Here is a 15,000-nt window from a genome sequence, read left to right as displayed (position 1 = left end):
GAAGTGAGGAAAGTTTCTCTTCCTTGGGTAATTCTCTCTCTCTCTCTCTCTCTCTCTCTCTCTCTCTCTCTCACGCATACACACACACAAACATTCATGTTAGCAAATCTGAAACTGTTCAACTCACAACTGTTAACATTCCCAAACGTAATTCTAACACGTGTTTCATTACAAAAATCGTCAATGTCGTTCAAAACCAAAAACATGTTCCCATTCACAAACGTGAGGTCTCGAAACTGTTCGACCGTGAAACATACGTCCACTTTTTTTTTTTTTTTTTTTTTTTTTTTTTGCAAAACGAGGGAGTCCGATTGCTTTTTGTGCAAACTGCTCATGCACTGTGTCAAGAGATTCCTAACCTGCTCAGGTGACACCAGTTTTCTTATGTCATCTTTCTTCAAGTAGCAACAGTCATGTTGTTTTTTTGTTGTTTTTTTCCACAGAATTTCTCCAGCTGCTTCATTTGCAAATGTTTCTTTAAAATAAAATTATGATAGAAATGATAATAATTCAAATAATAATTATAATAATATGAGTAATATCATTTATTTTCAGTCTAATATCATCATCTTTGATGAACAGACTATAAATAAATAAACAATATCTTTTAAAAAACAAACAAACAAACAAAAAAACAACACACCCGTGCTGATTCACACTGATATTACGCGACTGTAGTAAATCAATAATAATAATAATAAAAACACAACAACAAAAGCATTGTAGTTGAAGGTTTTATCATGAATCAGGTTATTAATTATTCTTTCGAGATGCGTTTCTGTGTGTTCATGATAAGAAAAACCGGTTGTTGTTGTTTTTTTTATACCCCAAGCATATATACCTCACTTTGTTATCAACTGTTGGTGTAATCAGATCTATACCTTCAAATATGTTTCTCAAAAAGCATTTAAAAATACCCAAACACACGTCAACATGAGATTTTTGTGATGTAAATACTATTATGCATACGTGGTTCCAGTGTTTATAAAAAATTTATAAAAATCTAAAAAAAAAAAAATGTTATCAGTTGAGTTTTGGATTTTTTTTTTTTTTTTTTTTTTTTGTGGGGTCAACTGATTTCTCAAGGGAATGGATAACTTTGTTTACTATCAATGTGAATCCAGATTCGATCATCGAAAATCATCAGTTTTATCAGAGCGGAAACAAAAAAACAATAAATAAGCTATGTACATGTCCAATGCACGTCTTCAACTAAAGTTTCGAGAATCATCCGTGAGAAAACAAAATTAAAAAAAAAAATCTAAACACAGGTATCTTTAAAATTTCACACTTAAGAATGCCGGGTTATGCATATTCAGAACCCATTAGCATGATTAATAGTTAACACGTTAGTTTTTTCACCACATTCAAACGTTATGATAAAAAAACCAAAAAAAAAACCAAAAACAAAACAAGCTAAAAAAAACAACATAAAAGAAAAAAACAACAACAAAAAAACTAACATAAAAACACACAGACAAAACAGACATGAGTGGACATTCAAGCCATGACCACTTATCCCTGGACAGCAGGTCACACACGTGATCAAATTAGCACGTACTCTTTTGAAATGTCGTGAATGAGGAACAGTTTGTCACTCGAGCATTTGTCACTCTCTTCAGCTCAGTCTATATACACAAATCTTCCACTCTCTCCTCAACCTTGCTCTCTTTTTCTCTCTCTCTCTCTTTAGTGTGTACATCTCTCTCTCTCTCTCTCTCTCTCTCTCTCTCTCTCTGTCTCCCTCCTAACATATCTCTCTCACTCACTCATCCTTTCCCTCTTTCAGTCATTCTCTCGTTGCACTTAACGCCAAGCAACAAACAAAACGAATATGGCGTTCCCCCACACCCCACAAAAAACAACAACAACAACAAAACAAACTTCTTCTTCTGCGTTCGTGGGCTGCAACTCCCACGTTCACTCGTATGCACACGAGTGGGCTTTTACGTGTATGACCGTTTTTACCCCGCCATATAGGCAGCCATACTCCGTTTTCGGGGGTGTGCATGCTGGGTATGTTCTTGTTTCCATAACCCACCGAACGCTGACATGGATTACAGGTTCTTTAACGTGCGTATTCGATCTTCTGCTTGCATATACACACGAAGGGGGTTCAGGCACTAGCAGGTCTGCACATATGTTGACCTGGGAGAGCGTAAAAATCTCCACCCATTACCCACCAGGCGCCGTCACCGTGATTCGAACCCGGGACCCTCAGATTGACAGTCCAACGCTTTAACCACTCGGCTATTGCGCCCGTCAACAAAACAAACAAAAAAAAACAACAACAAAAAAACAGGCAGACTCAACACAATTAAAAACAACCCAAAGATCTGCATCAACCAGGTCTAATTATATACACACAGCTTGACCGTCGACAACGGAGAGGCACCGTGGAGAGTCAACTACACGAGCAGGCGACATTTTTGTGGTACATCATGTTCTTGTTGGAGATCTGAGGCCGTATGCTGATAGCGATCGGCGCGCGCTTATTCAAATTGACGGTGACACTGTCCAATAGGGATTCGAAGACGCGCGTGACGTCGGTCATGTGCTCCATGTCCAACTCCATATAAGGCAATCCTCGGGCATCGGCGTACCTTTCCGCGCGCTCCTGAGGGATTCGTCGGGCGGGGGACTTGCATCTCGTGCCGACCAGAATGCACGGGAAGTCATCGAAAGTTTTGTAGCTGTCGATGTTTTCGATCCTGAAACAAAATGAATAATCAGGTAAATCACTGCGTCAAAATAATGTGCAGTCTTGTTGAAAACAAAGGATAAGCTGAGAGAGAGAGAGAGAGAGAGAGAGAGAGAGAGAGAGAGAGAGATGCCCACGCTTACGACGTACTTATTCTTATTTACCTATTTATTTTGTAGTACTTTTCATTACCGTAAAACGGTTGCATCCTTATCAAACACGAAAATGCAACCTTCCCCCCTATATCACTAAAAACAAGTGTGGCCCAGGGATGGAGGGAAGGAGAGAGGAGAAAATGCAACAGACTAAAAAAAAAATAATAAAAATAAAAATAAAAACGAGGCTACTCCCATGACAGTGTGAATGTCAACATTAACAGCAGTTGTCCAGTTGTTGTTGTTTTGTTTCCCCTCCCCGGTTGTTTCTTTGTAGAAGTGTCCAGACTGTTGCTTGCTGATTACAATGCCACACATCGGTCATCAAAGACACACACACCCCCTAATGACCAGTCACTGGAGTTGGGTTGGTCTGTCTTTTCTTCTTCTTCTTCTTCTTCTTCGTTCACTCGTATGCACACGAGTGGGCTTTTACGTGTATGACCGTTTTTACCCCGCCATGTAGGCAGCCATACTCTGTTTTCGGGGGTGTGCATGCTGGGTATGTTCTTGTTTCCATAACCCACCGAACGCTGACATGGATTACAGGATCTTTAACGCGCGTATTTGATCTTCTGCTTCTATATACACACGAAGGGGGTTCAGGCACTAGCAGGTCTGCACATATGTTGGCCTGGGAGATCGTAAAAATCTCCACCCTTTACCCACCAGGCGCCATCACCGTGATTCGAACCCGGGGCCCTCAGATTGACAGTCCAACGCTTTAACCACTCGGCTATTGCGCCCGTCGGTCTGTCTTTTCAAACAGTCGACTGAGGACCTGCTTTTGAGGGTCCAGAGATCCCAGATTCGATTCACGGAAGGACAATGAACGTTGGGTGTTGTTTGTTTGTTTGTTTGTTTGTGTGTTTGCCCCTGGTAAACATCAGACAGTGCAGTCTTTGTGGGTTTTGCAGCTGGTAATCTGTACCACTTTATTCTTTAACCATAGGTTTCTCAGTCTCTTCTTCACACAAGCATAACTGCGCGTCTTGAGTTTAACAATATTGATGTTTTACATGTTTGTTCAATATTTTACATCTATTTGCTTATTTATCATCATTGTTATCTTTATTTATTTATTTATTATTGTTATTTTTTATTATTATTATTACTACTACCTTTTTTTCTTTTTTTAAAATAATTATTATTTATTTATTTATTTGTGTAAGCTTATCTATTATTTATTCACTTTTTTTTTACATTATAATTATTATTTATTTATTTATTTATTTGTGTAAGCTTATCTATTATTTATTCACTTTTTTTCCCCTCAAGGCCTGACTAAGCGCGTTGGGTTACGCTGCTGGTCAGGCATCTGCTTGGCAGATGTGGTGTAGCGTATATGGATTTGTCCGAACGCAGTGACGCCTCCTTGAGCTACTGAAACTGAAACTGTTCAATATCATAACCTATCATGTGTGTGTGTGTGTGTGTGTGTGTGTGTGTGTGTGTGGAGAGTTATGGGACAATTGGGTGTATGTGTGGGAAAAGTACCTGTCGTGTTGTATCATCTGCTTGTGTGTATTTCGCTTTTTACGTTGCTTTTCATCTTTTGTCCAACCTTTGCCGTGTTGTGAGTGTGTTGGACTTGGCTGTGGGCTGAGATATGGTGTGAGGTGAGTCACGAGCCTGTGGATGCACAATTAATTTCCAAACGGATGAAAAAAGATAAGAATAACTTTATTATCTCTAACTGGAAAAATTTGGTCAGGTGCATTATCACAACATAGACAAGTAAACAACATGGGGACCATAACTGTAAAAGTCAACAACAGCTTTTACGAATATTACGAAGATACAAATGTAAAAAAAAAATCACATACACAGTTTCATACATACATCCACACACTGCAGGTAATAACTAGTATTGTTAATGTAAAAACAGAAAGAATTAAGAAATATTATTTTAATATAATTATAAACATAGCCTACTTTACTGCACATTGATTATAATAGACATATAAGATAAGAATAAAGATAAATTGCTGAAAACCGCAACCAGATAATCAGCACACACCCGCACCCACCCACCCCACAAACGCGGATTACTTGATTAAACAAGAGTAATAAACATATGTTCTCAAATAAATGCATTTCACATATTCGCTTTTAAAAAAACATGTTCTGCATTGCACTGCATTGCATTGTATTGTCTTACTCACCATGTGTCAAGGTTGCTGAAGGACTCCTCTTTGGTGGTGTCGAACATGAGCAGACAACCGTGTGCCCCTCTGTAGTAGGAAGTGGTCATGCTTCGGTATCTCTCCTGACCTGAAAACCACGAAACACCCAACGTGAAATTAATTTGGCCGCTTGGATATATGCACAGTTGTTGAAGTTCGTTTCGTTTCGTGTGTGTGTGTGTGTGTGTGTGTGTGTGTGTGTGAGTAACTGATAGAAATAGAAAGGGAGAGAGCGAGAGAGAGACAGAGAGAGAGAGAGATAAGGGGGTAGGTGGTGGGCTGGGAAATCGAATCTTTTTATGATTCATGGGCAATAGTTTTTGATCCCGGACATGTGGGGAAAGGGGGTGGTGGGGAGGATGACGTGTGAAATACAAGGGGAGATAATGCACAGAGTACGACGTGAACGTGCTTTGTGACACGACTGAAATGAAACGCAAGCGGTGGAGTTCATGGTCGTTCATCGATCATGTTCATCGATAGCTTCGTATTTTAAAGGTACTTTTTCCCCGTACATTTTCCGTGACATGCGTGCGTGTGTGTGTGCGTGCACGCACGCGAGCGTGAGCGTGAGAGAGAGAGAGAGAGAGAGAGAGAGAGAGAGAAAGCGAGTACGGAATAGAAAGAGAGAGCGACAGACACTGTGATTGCAGCATTAGCTCGATCCACAGCCGAGAAGAAAAGGTCAGTCTGGACGTCTGAAATCCTGTGATTGTTTCGGCACGGTCTTTGGTGACGAAGCAGAAAAAAACACAGACACCAAAACAGCCAGCTGCATAAATGCTTTCTCCTTTGTTTTATTTTTTCTTTTCTTTTTTTTTTTTTTCGGACAAAGAGATGACATCAGCCTGTATGTCCGTGACTGCTGACATGCCGACACTGGTGGGTGGGTGCTGGTCCTCAATGCCCAAGGGCATGGAAAACACTGTGTGTGTGTGTGTGTGTGTGTGTGTGTGTGTGTGTGTGTGTGTGCGTGCGCGCGCGCATGTATGTCTGTGTGCGAGCGTGCGCTCACCAGCGCACCTGCTGCGGGTACATAATATTATTTATCACCTGTACTGGCATGTCGTGCAGCTCAAGTGCGAGTGTATTTTGCGAGTGCGAGTGTAAACTGTAAGCCGTGCACTTCAGTTGTGGGGGGTATGTTTTACTGTTCAGTGTTGCGTTGAGTGCTTGCATTCGTGAAGTCATGTCAAGATGCGTGGACACGTTCCACCCCGTGCAAGGTACAGAGTACGAACCGACTCGGCTTGGTCGGGGTGTGCGTTCTTCGTGATAGGGTTAGTGGTAAAGTTGTTGGAGGAGAGAGAGAGAGAGAGTGGGAGTGGGTGTGTGTGAGAGAGATGAAAGAGATAGAGACAGACAGGAGAGAGAGAGATGAAAGAGACAGTGAGAGACAGACAGGAGAGAGAGAGAGAGAGAGAGAGAGAGAGTGTGTGTGTGTGTGTGTGTGTCTGTGTGTGCGTGCATTCCAGTAACTGTTGAAAAACTAACCGGCCGACAGGTATGGAACAATGCTGTTATGGTCTGATTATCTTTTCAAAATGACGGCCTTGCCCTTGTGACGTTTAAACACATATGCTGGCTGACCTTGAGTTGTTTAAAAAAAACAACAACAAACGAGCAAACAAAAACAACTGATGTTATTATCAGAAACCTGAGAATCGCTTTTTGTCTGTCATGTTTCGACGCGCGCGCACTGATGCACATTGTGCAGTGTGTGTGTGTGTGTGTGTGTGTGTGAGGCTTGGGAATGCGCACATTACTGCACAACAGGAAGGCCAGGTATGGGAGAAGATGGAGATAGTTTTCAGGCTGTCAAACTGATAAAAGACGGTTTCTAAGTTTAGATGAAAATTGAAGGGTGTAGGTTCAGAGGGAGTTTAAAAACAAATGGGGAGCTGACTGGCCGGATGCCTGAAAGACTACGTACAAGGTGAAGGCCTCCCCAAAGCTGCAAAAAACGAAGACAAGAAAACTATTTTAAGAAGAAGAGGGGGGGAAAAAAAAAAGGGGGGGCGGGGGGGGAACGCAAAGGGGAGGAGAGCGGGAAAAATGACACCGCTTTTATTGTCTTCCTAGGTCACTGTGTTCTCCGTTTTCTTTCCCTTTCCGTAAGCTTCTCCACCCGTCTCTTGTTTGTTATAGCCTTAGGCAACAGGTGAAAATCGAACAAAGACAAGGTGTGACTGACAACCCAAAAAAACAACAACAAAAAACAAACAAACAAAAAAACCACACACACACCACCAAATCTGGTTGCATTCAGAACGACCATGGTTTCAGTTCGATTTCAAGACGCCCTATCTCAATTCCACAACTTAACACGCGCCGTCAGCTTTAACCCTGTTTGCTCTATGGTCGGAATATAGGTTGTCATTTAACACTGTGGTGTGTTAAATACATCCCCGCTCTCCATACTCCTGTCATCATCTGAAAAAAAAGTGTGTAGAATGTAAAACCTAAAGTGACTATGAACCACTCGCTTTTTATCCCAATAATTTCATTCTCCGTTTCCATGAATCACTCCCTTTTAATTCCAGCTCTTTCTTTCTTTCTTTTTTTCTTTTGCCAGTCATATCAGGTTCCGCGATCAGATCTGATACGGCAGTTCAAAACAAAACTGAGTAGTTAAACTGAGCATAAGCATGTCCTTGAAGGACACATCTGTTAATTAATGAAGGCTGACGGGTGAAGTATACAATACATGGTGCTGTTAGTGCTGCTCTAATCCTCCGACCGCCCAGACACACAAGGTCACAAGTGACTCAACCTCACAGTTCCTGTCTGTTGTTTTGTCCTTGACCGCTGCCTGAAGCGAGTCCCCTTTCTACAATGTAACTTTTTTCTTTTGTCACCGAGTGCCTACAGGCCATACACACACACACACACACACACACACACGTGCACGGTCAGTGTCCTGCCTGTCGTATAGGTACTTCCTCGTCAGTGCTATCGAAAACAACATATGTCCTCTCTATCACCACTATCTTAAGATACCCCCCCCCCCCCCAACACACACACACCCCCTCTGATAGCAGAGGGAGTAGTGCGGGGTTATACTCTCCCCAGGTCAATGTACCCGGCCCGGGTGATAAAAGGTTCAGCTGCTGTCTATTTTTAGCCCGCCACATCTGTCGACCCCGAACCGCCAACAGGGTGGATGGACTGGCTGGCTCAGTGGTGTGGGGAAGACAGAGAGAGACAGAGAGACAGACAGACAGAGAGACAGGGTGTGGGGGGAGACTGGTGATAACTAAAAATAAAATTAAGTTGAAAGACCTGAAAACAAGCGATCGATATCCGTCATTGCTCTTGTGGTCGTTGGGGCATATCGAGAAGAGAATGGTTAATAGGGCGGAGTGGGGTGTGGGGGGTGGGGTGGGGGGTAAGGGAGGGGGAGAGACAGAAAGTGAGAAAGAAAGAGAGAGAGAGAGAGTGTGTGTGTGTGTGTGTGTGTGCTTGCGGGAGGAAACAAAGGGCAATGGGGCCATAAATGGGAGTGGAGGGGTGGGAGAGGCCAAGGAAAAGGGAAAGAGGAAGAGAGAGAGAGAGAGAGAGAGAGAGAGAGAGGTATGAAGAACATCCATACACGTCCACCCCCTCACACACACAGTGACACACACACACACACACACACACAGAGTGACATATACACAGCATAGAAACACACACACACACACACACACACACACACACACACACACCATACACACTCACCGCCAGTGTCCGCAATCCTGGCCAGGATGGATCTGTCCTGGTGGGTGAACTCCACCTCCACACATCCCCCAGGCTGCAGACTGGACTTCACCAGGGCACCCTTCCTCGCCTGCCTCTGCCGACTGTACGAAGAACTCGACGACCTGAACGACGACCTGAAAATCAGTCATTCAATAATAAATATTTCACTGATCGGTATGGATGCTACTTTTACTTATACAGCGCATATAGCCTCCTCAGTCGTGTCCGACTATGACCATCATAACAGCAGAGGAGGCAACTGCTGTTCCGACTATTTGGGCTAGAATCTGATTATAGCGGAGAGTGTCTTGCCCAAGAACATCCCCACTCTCTCGGCCAAGAGGGTTTTAGGACAGTCGGCGTTGGGATGGTTCCCAAAGGCCAACTCGCCCACAAGGCTGCAGCACTAAGAGCCAGTGCAATTTTGCCTCCTAGTTTGAGAATAATAGTCCTTCACAAAAGACTAAGCTGTAAATGGTTTCCCATTGAGTGGAGAAACCATTGATAATACAGCTCTCACTTTGCTGTTGGCCCAAATGTAAACTTATGTCAATGTGTGATATAAGCCGAGTGTTAATACAGTAACAGTAGTGTGTGTAAATTCGTTTGGTTGCCGTTCTCTAAATAAGGCCTTAAAGACTTTACAGAAAGAAGGGATAAAAACACAAATTGTTGCAAGGTTTGTTGTTGTTGTTTTTTATATAAAAAGCACACACTTCTTTCATAATGATACCGACCAGATATATTAATGATAATGGCAATAATAATAACAAGACAATTTATAAGAAGAAGACGTAAGCACATGTGTGTGTATGTGTGTGTGTGTGTGTGTGTGTGTGTGTGTGTGTGCGCGCGCGCGCGCGCGCGTGTCTTAAGGTATCATGGCAAGAACATTTGTTCTTCTACTTCTACTTTTCCTTCAACTCTCAGTGAAGACAATGGGGCGTCTCCATCTCTCTCTCTCTCTCTCTCTCTCACAGACACACACACGGCGCGCGCGCACACACACACACACACATACTGCCCTCCCCATCACAGTCTTAATTAACCATCAATTGATAAACCTTACCTGGGCGAGGAGCTGGCCGAGGACACGCCATTGTTGCTAGCCCCGCTGTTTTCGTGGTACTGCTGCTGGCCGCCGGCCAGGTGCTCGCTGTGCCTGGATAGCACGCGCAGCAAGGAGGACTTGCCGACACTGTAGTCCCCGAGCAGGATGATCTTCACCTGCAGCTCCGCCCCATCCTCTTCCAGGGGGCTCATGCTGCCGATCACCATGATTGCTGACAGGCTAGGCAGGGGGTGTGGGGGGTGGAGTTTTGAGCTGTGTTGAGTTTGAGCTCTGTAGAGTTGGAGTCTGAGCTCTGTAGATTTGAGTTTGAGCTCTATAGAGTGGAGTCTGATCTCTATAGAGTTGGAGTCTCAGCTCTGTAGAGTTGAGTTCAACAACCTATTCGTGTGGGGTTGTGGACTGCAGGTACTGACCGCGTACTTACCAATGTCGAGTTCGATGACCTGAAACATAATAAACTTTCATTTTAAACCTTGTACAAATAAACGTAAGCAATTTTTGTTGTTGTTGTTAATTGGGAACACGATATATCTCTAATTACAAACCTGAAACAAATTTGATTGTAAAAAAAAAAAAGAGCTAAGGTTTTAATCTGCATATATGCATTAAAGAAATGAAAGTATCAATAGACAGCACACACACACACACACACACACACACACACACACACACACACACACACACACACACGTTGGCTGAGCAGAGAGAGAGAGAGAGAGAGAGAGAGAGAGAGAGGGGGGGGGGGTACATACAATGACAGACAAAGCACATCTTTGGAAAACATGGAAAAGGGCACAAAAGCTTTCAATCATTCTACGTCATCTTAAGCTGGTAGTTTGACACATACAAAAAAGTTTAAATTGTCTAACACAAGAGTCAGCGTTAAACCTGTGAACTTGAAAGGGATGGATGGGTTAAAACTTGACAAATATTTTACCCTTTTCCTTGTAGACAAGTGACTCACACACACACACACACACACACACACACACACACACACACACACACACACACAAGATGAATGTCATACGCCTCACTCAAATTCAAAAAAAGAGGAAAAGTCAAAACGAAAAAAAAAAAAAAAAAAAAAAAACTGACGCGCGCGACAACTGTATAAATAGAAGGCATCGATGTGAAACCACTGCATGAATATAGTAATTTCAGGATTTGTTTTCCTGCACGTTTATACAGTGATTTTTTTCAGAGCACACAGAAGATAATTTAATCGTCCAGTAATACACAAGCTGATGAGTGAATTGCTTTAAGTTATGTTGCACTGAAAGCTACTATTTATTATTTCATGTTATTGAATTATCGTTGTTTATAAGTGATAAAAAAAAATCACTCATACTGATTAACGGAGTTCACAATCGTACCCAAAATCACAGTAAAATACAGAGGTTAACTCTCACAAGCTTCCACGGGATTATTCTCTGAAAACCACATGTGGGTGTATATCTAACATTTTTTTAAAAAAATCACAAAGTGATCAGATTTCTGTAGGCAGGCCTGATCAATTAAATGGCTGAAAAGCAGCCCGAGTGTGTTGTTTTTATCTCGTCGGGTTTTGCTGTTACGCTGCTGGTCAGGCATCTGCTTGGCAGATGTGGTGTAGCGTATATGGATTTGTCCGAACGCAGTGACACCTCCTTGAGCTACTAAAAACTGAAACTGTTTCGCAGTAAGACAAAACAAAACGCAAAAACAAAAAAAGCCCGGAAAGAAATTTTTTTCCCCATCATCTCAGTAAAATTCACGGTACTGTTTTATAAGTTACTTTTTGCAGAAACTTAAATCACCGATCACCGTTATGAGTCAAAATAACCAATTACCCGTGTTTGCCTTGCTTGCAAAAAAAAAAAAGAAAAAAAAAAGGACCAAACAAATGCACGCCCTGGCGTAGAAATTCTCAAAAAATCCGTCACACGATAAAAAGAAACACCCGACTGAGTTCAACCAGTTTCTCAACACTTACCCGATAGTGCTATTCCTTCCTTCACGTTTGATCGTTGGAAGCAGACGACAACACGTGTTTTCAACTCGTCGCGGAGACAGACAGACAGACAGTGCATGAACGCTCCACGCTCGAGCCTCGCGGTTTTTATAAACGGCACCCCCGTATGCAAATGAGCTGGCTGTCGACCAAGGTTAAGGTCGCCGTGATATCGAGCTTGACTGACTGCATGAATAAAGAGGTGTTTCCAGAGGGTGTGTGTGTGTGCGTGTGTGTGTGTGTGTGTGTGTGTGTGTGTGTGTGTGTGTGTGTGTTATCATTTTTTTTAACCGATCGAGGAAAGAGGGTTTGGGAAGTGAATGTCTCTTCACTATCTTGATCCGAAAGCAGCCCCAAGTTATGTCGGGTCCACTCAAAGATTTAATGCGGGTGCTTATTTACGATGTCCACTAAAAAAATCAAAAAAAAAATCAGCCTCGATGCTGGATCCCACCTCAACCCCCGCACCCTCCCCACCCACCCCCCTCCTCACCTCCCTCGTTATTACCCTCCCGCCCTTGCCCCTCCCTTCTTCACACCCCCCCCCTACCCCCCAACCCCTCTCTCGTTTCCAAATCTTGCTCTTTTACTTTTAACATTGTATGGGAGATGCTGTTTCAATTGCCATGCCGCTAATGTGATATTAACAACAACAACAATAACAATAATGATAATAGGAAGAAGAAGAAGAAGAAGAAGAATGATAATAAGAATATGATGAAGATTATAACAACAAAATAACAGTAGGAAATTAATTATGACAATGATAATGATAATAAGTAACCATAATAATAACAATAATGACGATTCATTTATGGATAGAAACAGCAATGTAAATGTAAAAACAACAATACCAACAACTACGGATAATACACAGCAATGTAAATTAACAACCACGTTGACTATGTGTAGAACACAGAAATGTAAACTGATAAACAACAATAACAACAACAGCTATGGATAATACACAGCAATGTAAATAAACAACAACAATAACAACTCTGGGTAATACACAGAAATGTAAACTGACAACAATAAACACAACCATGGTTAATACAATGCAAAGTAAGCTAAACTAATCAACAACAACAACAGCTACTGTGGATAATACACAGCAATGTAAAAACACCACCACCAACAACAACTATGGATATCACACTGCAACGTGAACAATAACAACAACAGTTTCAGTTTCAGTTTCAGTAGCTCAAGGAGGCGTCACTGCGTTCGGTCAAATCCATATACGCTACACCACATCTGCCAAACAGATGCCTGACCAGCAGCGTAACCCAACGCGCTTAGTCAGGCCTTGAGGGAAAAAAAAAGGTGAATAAATAATAGATAAGCTAACATAAATAAATAAATCAATAAATAAATAATAATTAATAACAACAACAATAACAAATAACAACAAAGCCAGTAATTCTAGTTTGTTTGTTTTTTTGGCGGGAACCTCAACTGGACAAAGAAGGGCTGGCCGTCAGTTTTACGCACCCAGCGACTGGCAGTGGCATAGTTAGCCTGCAGTATGTAAAGGGCAATGAACGGAGACGTGTCTCAGTGCAGTTGGGTCGAGATCTCGGAAGGAGCTTTGCTTTTTTTTTTTGCTTTTTTTTTTTTTTTTTTTTCTAAACCCTCGTGGTGTTGTTTGGCCGACGCCGTTTTGTTCACCTCACACCAGCTGCTGTCATGACCCACGTTTCGCCGAGAGGGTGTGGGGAGGGGAGGTGAGGGGTCAGGAGAGGGAGGGAAGGGTGCGAGGTTTGTGTGTGTGTGTGTGTGTGTGTGTGTGTGTGTGTGTGTGTTTCTCTCCAGTCTTTGACGGTGGGGGATGGGGGGGGGGGGGGGAGAGAGGGGCGTAGAGGGGGGCCTTACACACACACACACACACACACACCATCTCTCTCCATTATGTTGACAACTTTTCCTTTCATTTCTTAAAATATTCCTTTAATTATGCTTTATTTATTTCTACGATCCTATTGAACAGCGGTTCACATACAGACAGACCATGGGACAGAGATAAGAAAGACATTAAAGAGAGAGAAAAGGGGAAGGAGAGAGAAAGAGAGAGACAGAGACACACACAGAGAGAGAGAGAGAGAGAGAGAGAGAGAGAGAGAGAGAGCTGCACCTTGAAGGTCACAAGTAACGGGGTAGCAACCACTGGTGTCCATTAATTCTATAGTCTCTCCCTGTCACCCCTTCACCCCGACCCACACGCACCCACGCCACGTGGCACCCGACATACTGGTATCCCATTGGTTCAAGGCTGAGCACTGACTTTGAAACTGTATGCGACGGGCACAATAGCCGAGTGGTTAACGGCGGCGTTGGACTTTCAATCTGAGGGCCCCGGGTTCGAATCTCGGTAACTGGCGGTGCCTGCTGGGTAAAGGGCGCAGATTTTTTTTTCTGATCTCCCAGGTCAGCACATGTGCATACCTGCTCAGTGCCTCAGTGAACTTAACCCCCTTCGTGTGTCGCCGTATACGCAAGCAGAAGATCGAATACGCACGTTAAAGATCCTGTAATCCAGGTCAGCGTTCGGGTTCGGGTTATGGAAACAAGAACATACCCAGCATGCACACCCCCGAAAACGGAGTATGGCTGCCAACATGGCGGGGGTTGAAACGGTCATACACGTAAAAGCCAACTCGTGTGCATACGAGTAAACCGGTGGGAGTTGCAGCCCACGAACGAAGAAGAAGAAGAAGAAGAAACAGTGTGCACGTGGATCAGTGATTGTAAGGGCTGGTTGTTTTCTGCATGATTAAAAAAAAAAAAAAAAAAAGGAACAGAGACTAGTTTAGTCTGCTTCGAATATCTGCGACCAGTTCCTTGTAGTCCGCAGATAAGGCGGTGGTACGACTGGAGACGGAAACAGAGAAAGGGGTAAGGGAAGGGGGCGGCGATGGTGTGCGTGTGTGAGCATCGTTGAGAGAGAGAGAGAGAGAGAGAGAGAGAGAGAGAGAAAGGGGGGGGGGGGCGATAAGCGAATGGACAGTCGAGACAGACACAGACAGACCTGACAAACAGCCTGACAGACAGAGGCGGAGACAGAAACAGATAGACGAGAGAGAGACAGACAGACAGAGAGAGAGGGTGGGAGGGGAGAGGAAGAGAGAGAGACAGATAGACAGACAGACAGA

The 15,000-nt window shown here is 43.2% G+C and overlaps 1 protein-coding gene across 2 annotated transcripts in view; it reads right to left on the bottom strand.

The window, feature by feature from the left end:
- Positions 1 to 15,000, bottom strand: part of LOC143274601 (uncharacterized) — a 26,297-nt gene that overhangs the window by 211 nt on the left and 11,086 nt on the right. Inside the window, exons 1-5 of one of the 2 annotated variants that reach the window (XM_076578467.1) lie at positions 11,831 to 11,911; positions 9,853 to 10,298; positions 8,763 to 8,917; positions 5,022 to 5,130; positions 1 to 2,711 (exon numbers count right to left, since the gene is read on the bottom strand). The exon at positions 1 to 2,711 is cut by the window's left edge and continues 211 nt beyond it. In XM_076578467.1, coding sequence (XP_076434582.1) covers positions 2,405 to 2,711; positions 5,022 to 5,130; positions 8,763 to 8,917; positions 9,853 to 10,061 — 780 coding nt within the window. In that variant the 5' untranslated portion in view covers positions 10,062 to 10,298; positions 11,831 to 11,911 and the 3' untranslated portion in view covers positions 1 to 2,404. Of the gene's footprint in view, positions 2,712 to 5,021; positions 5,131 to 8,762; positions 8,918 to 9,852; positions 10,299 to 11,830; positions 11,912 to 15,000 lie in introns of those variants that run through there. The other variant, XM_076578466.1, reaches the window with a different exon arrangement.

Source organism: Babylonia areolata, chromosome 29, assembly GCF_041734735.1.
Source record: "Babylonia areolata isolate BAREFJ2019XMU chromosome 29, ASM4173473v1, whole genome shotgun sequence".
Lineage (NCBI taxonomy): Eukaryota > Metazoa > Mollusca > Gastropoda > Neogastropoda > Buccinidae > Babylonia > Babylonia areolata.
The sequence above is the reverse complement of the archived record's forward strand: the minus strand, read 5'-3'. Positions and strand labels throughout refer to the sequence as shown.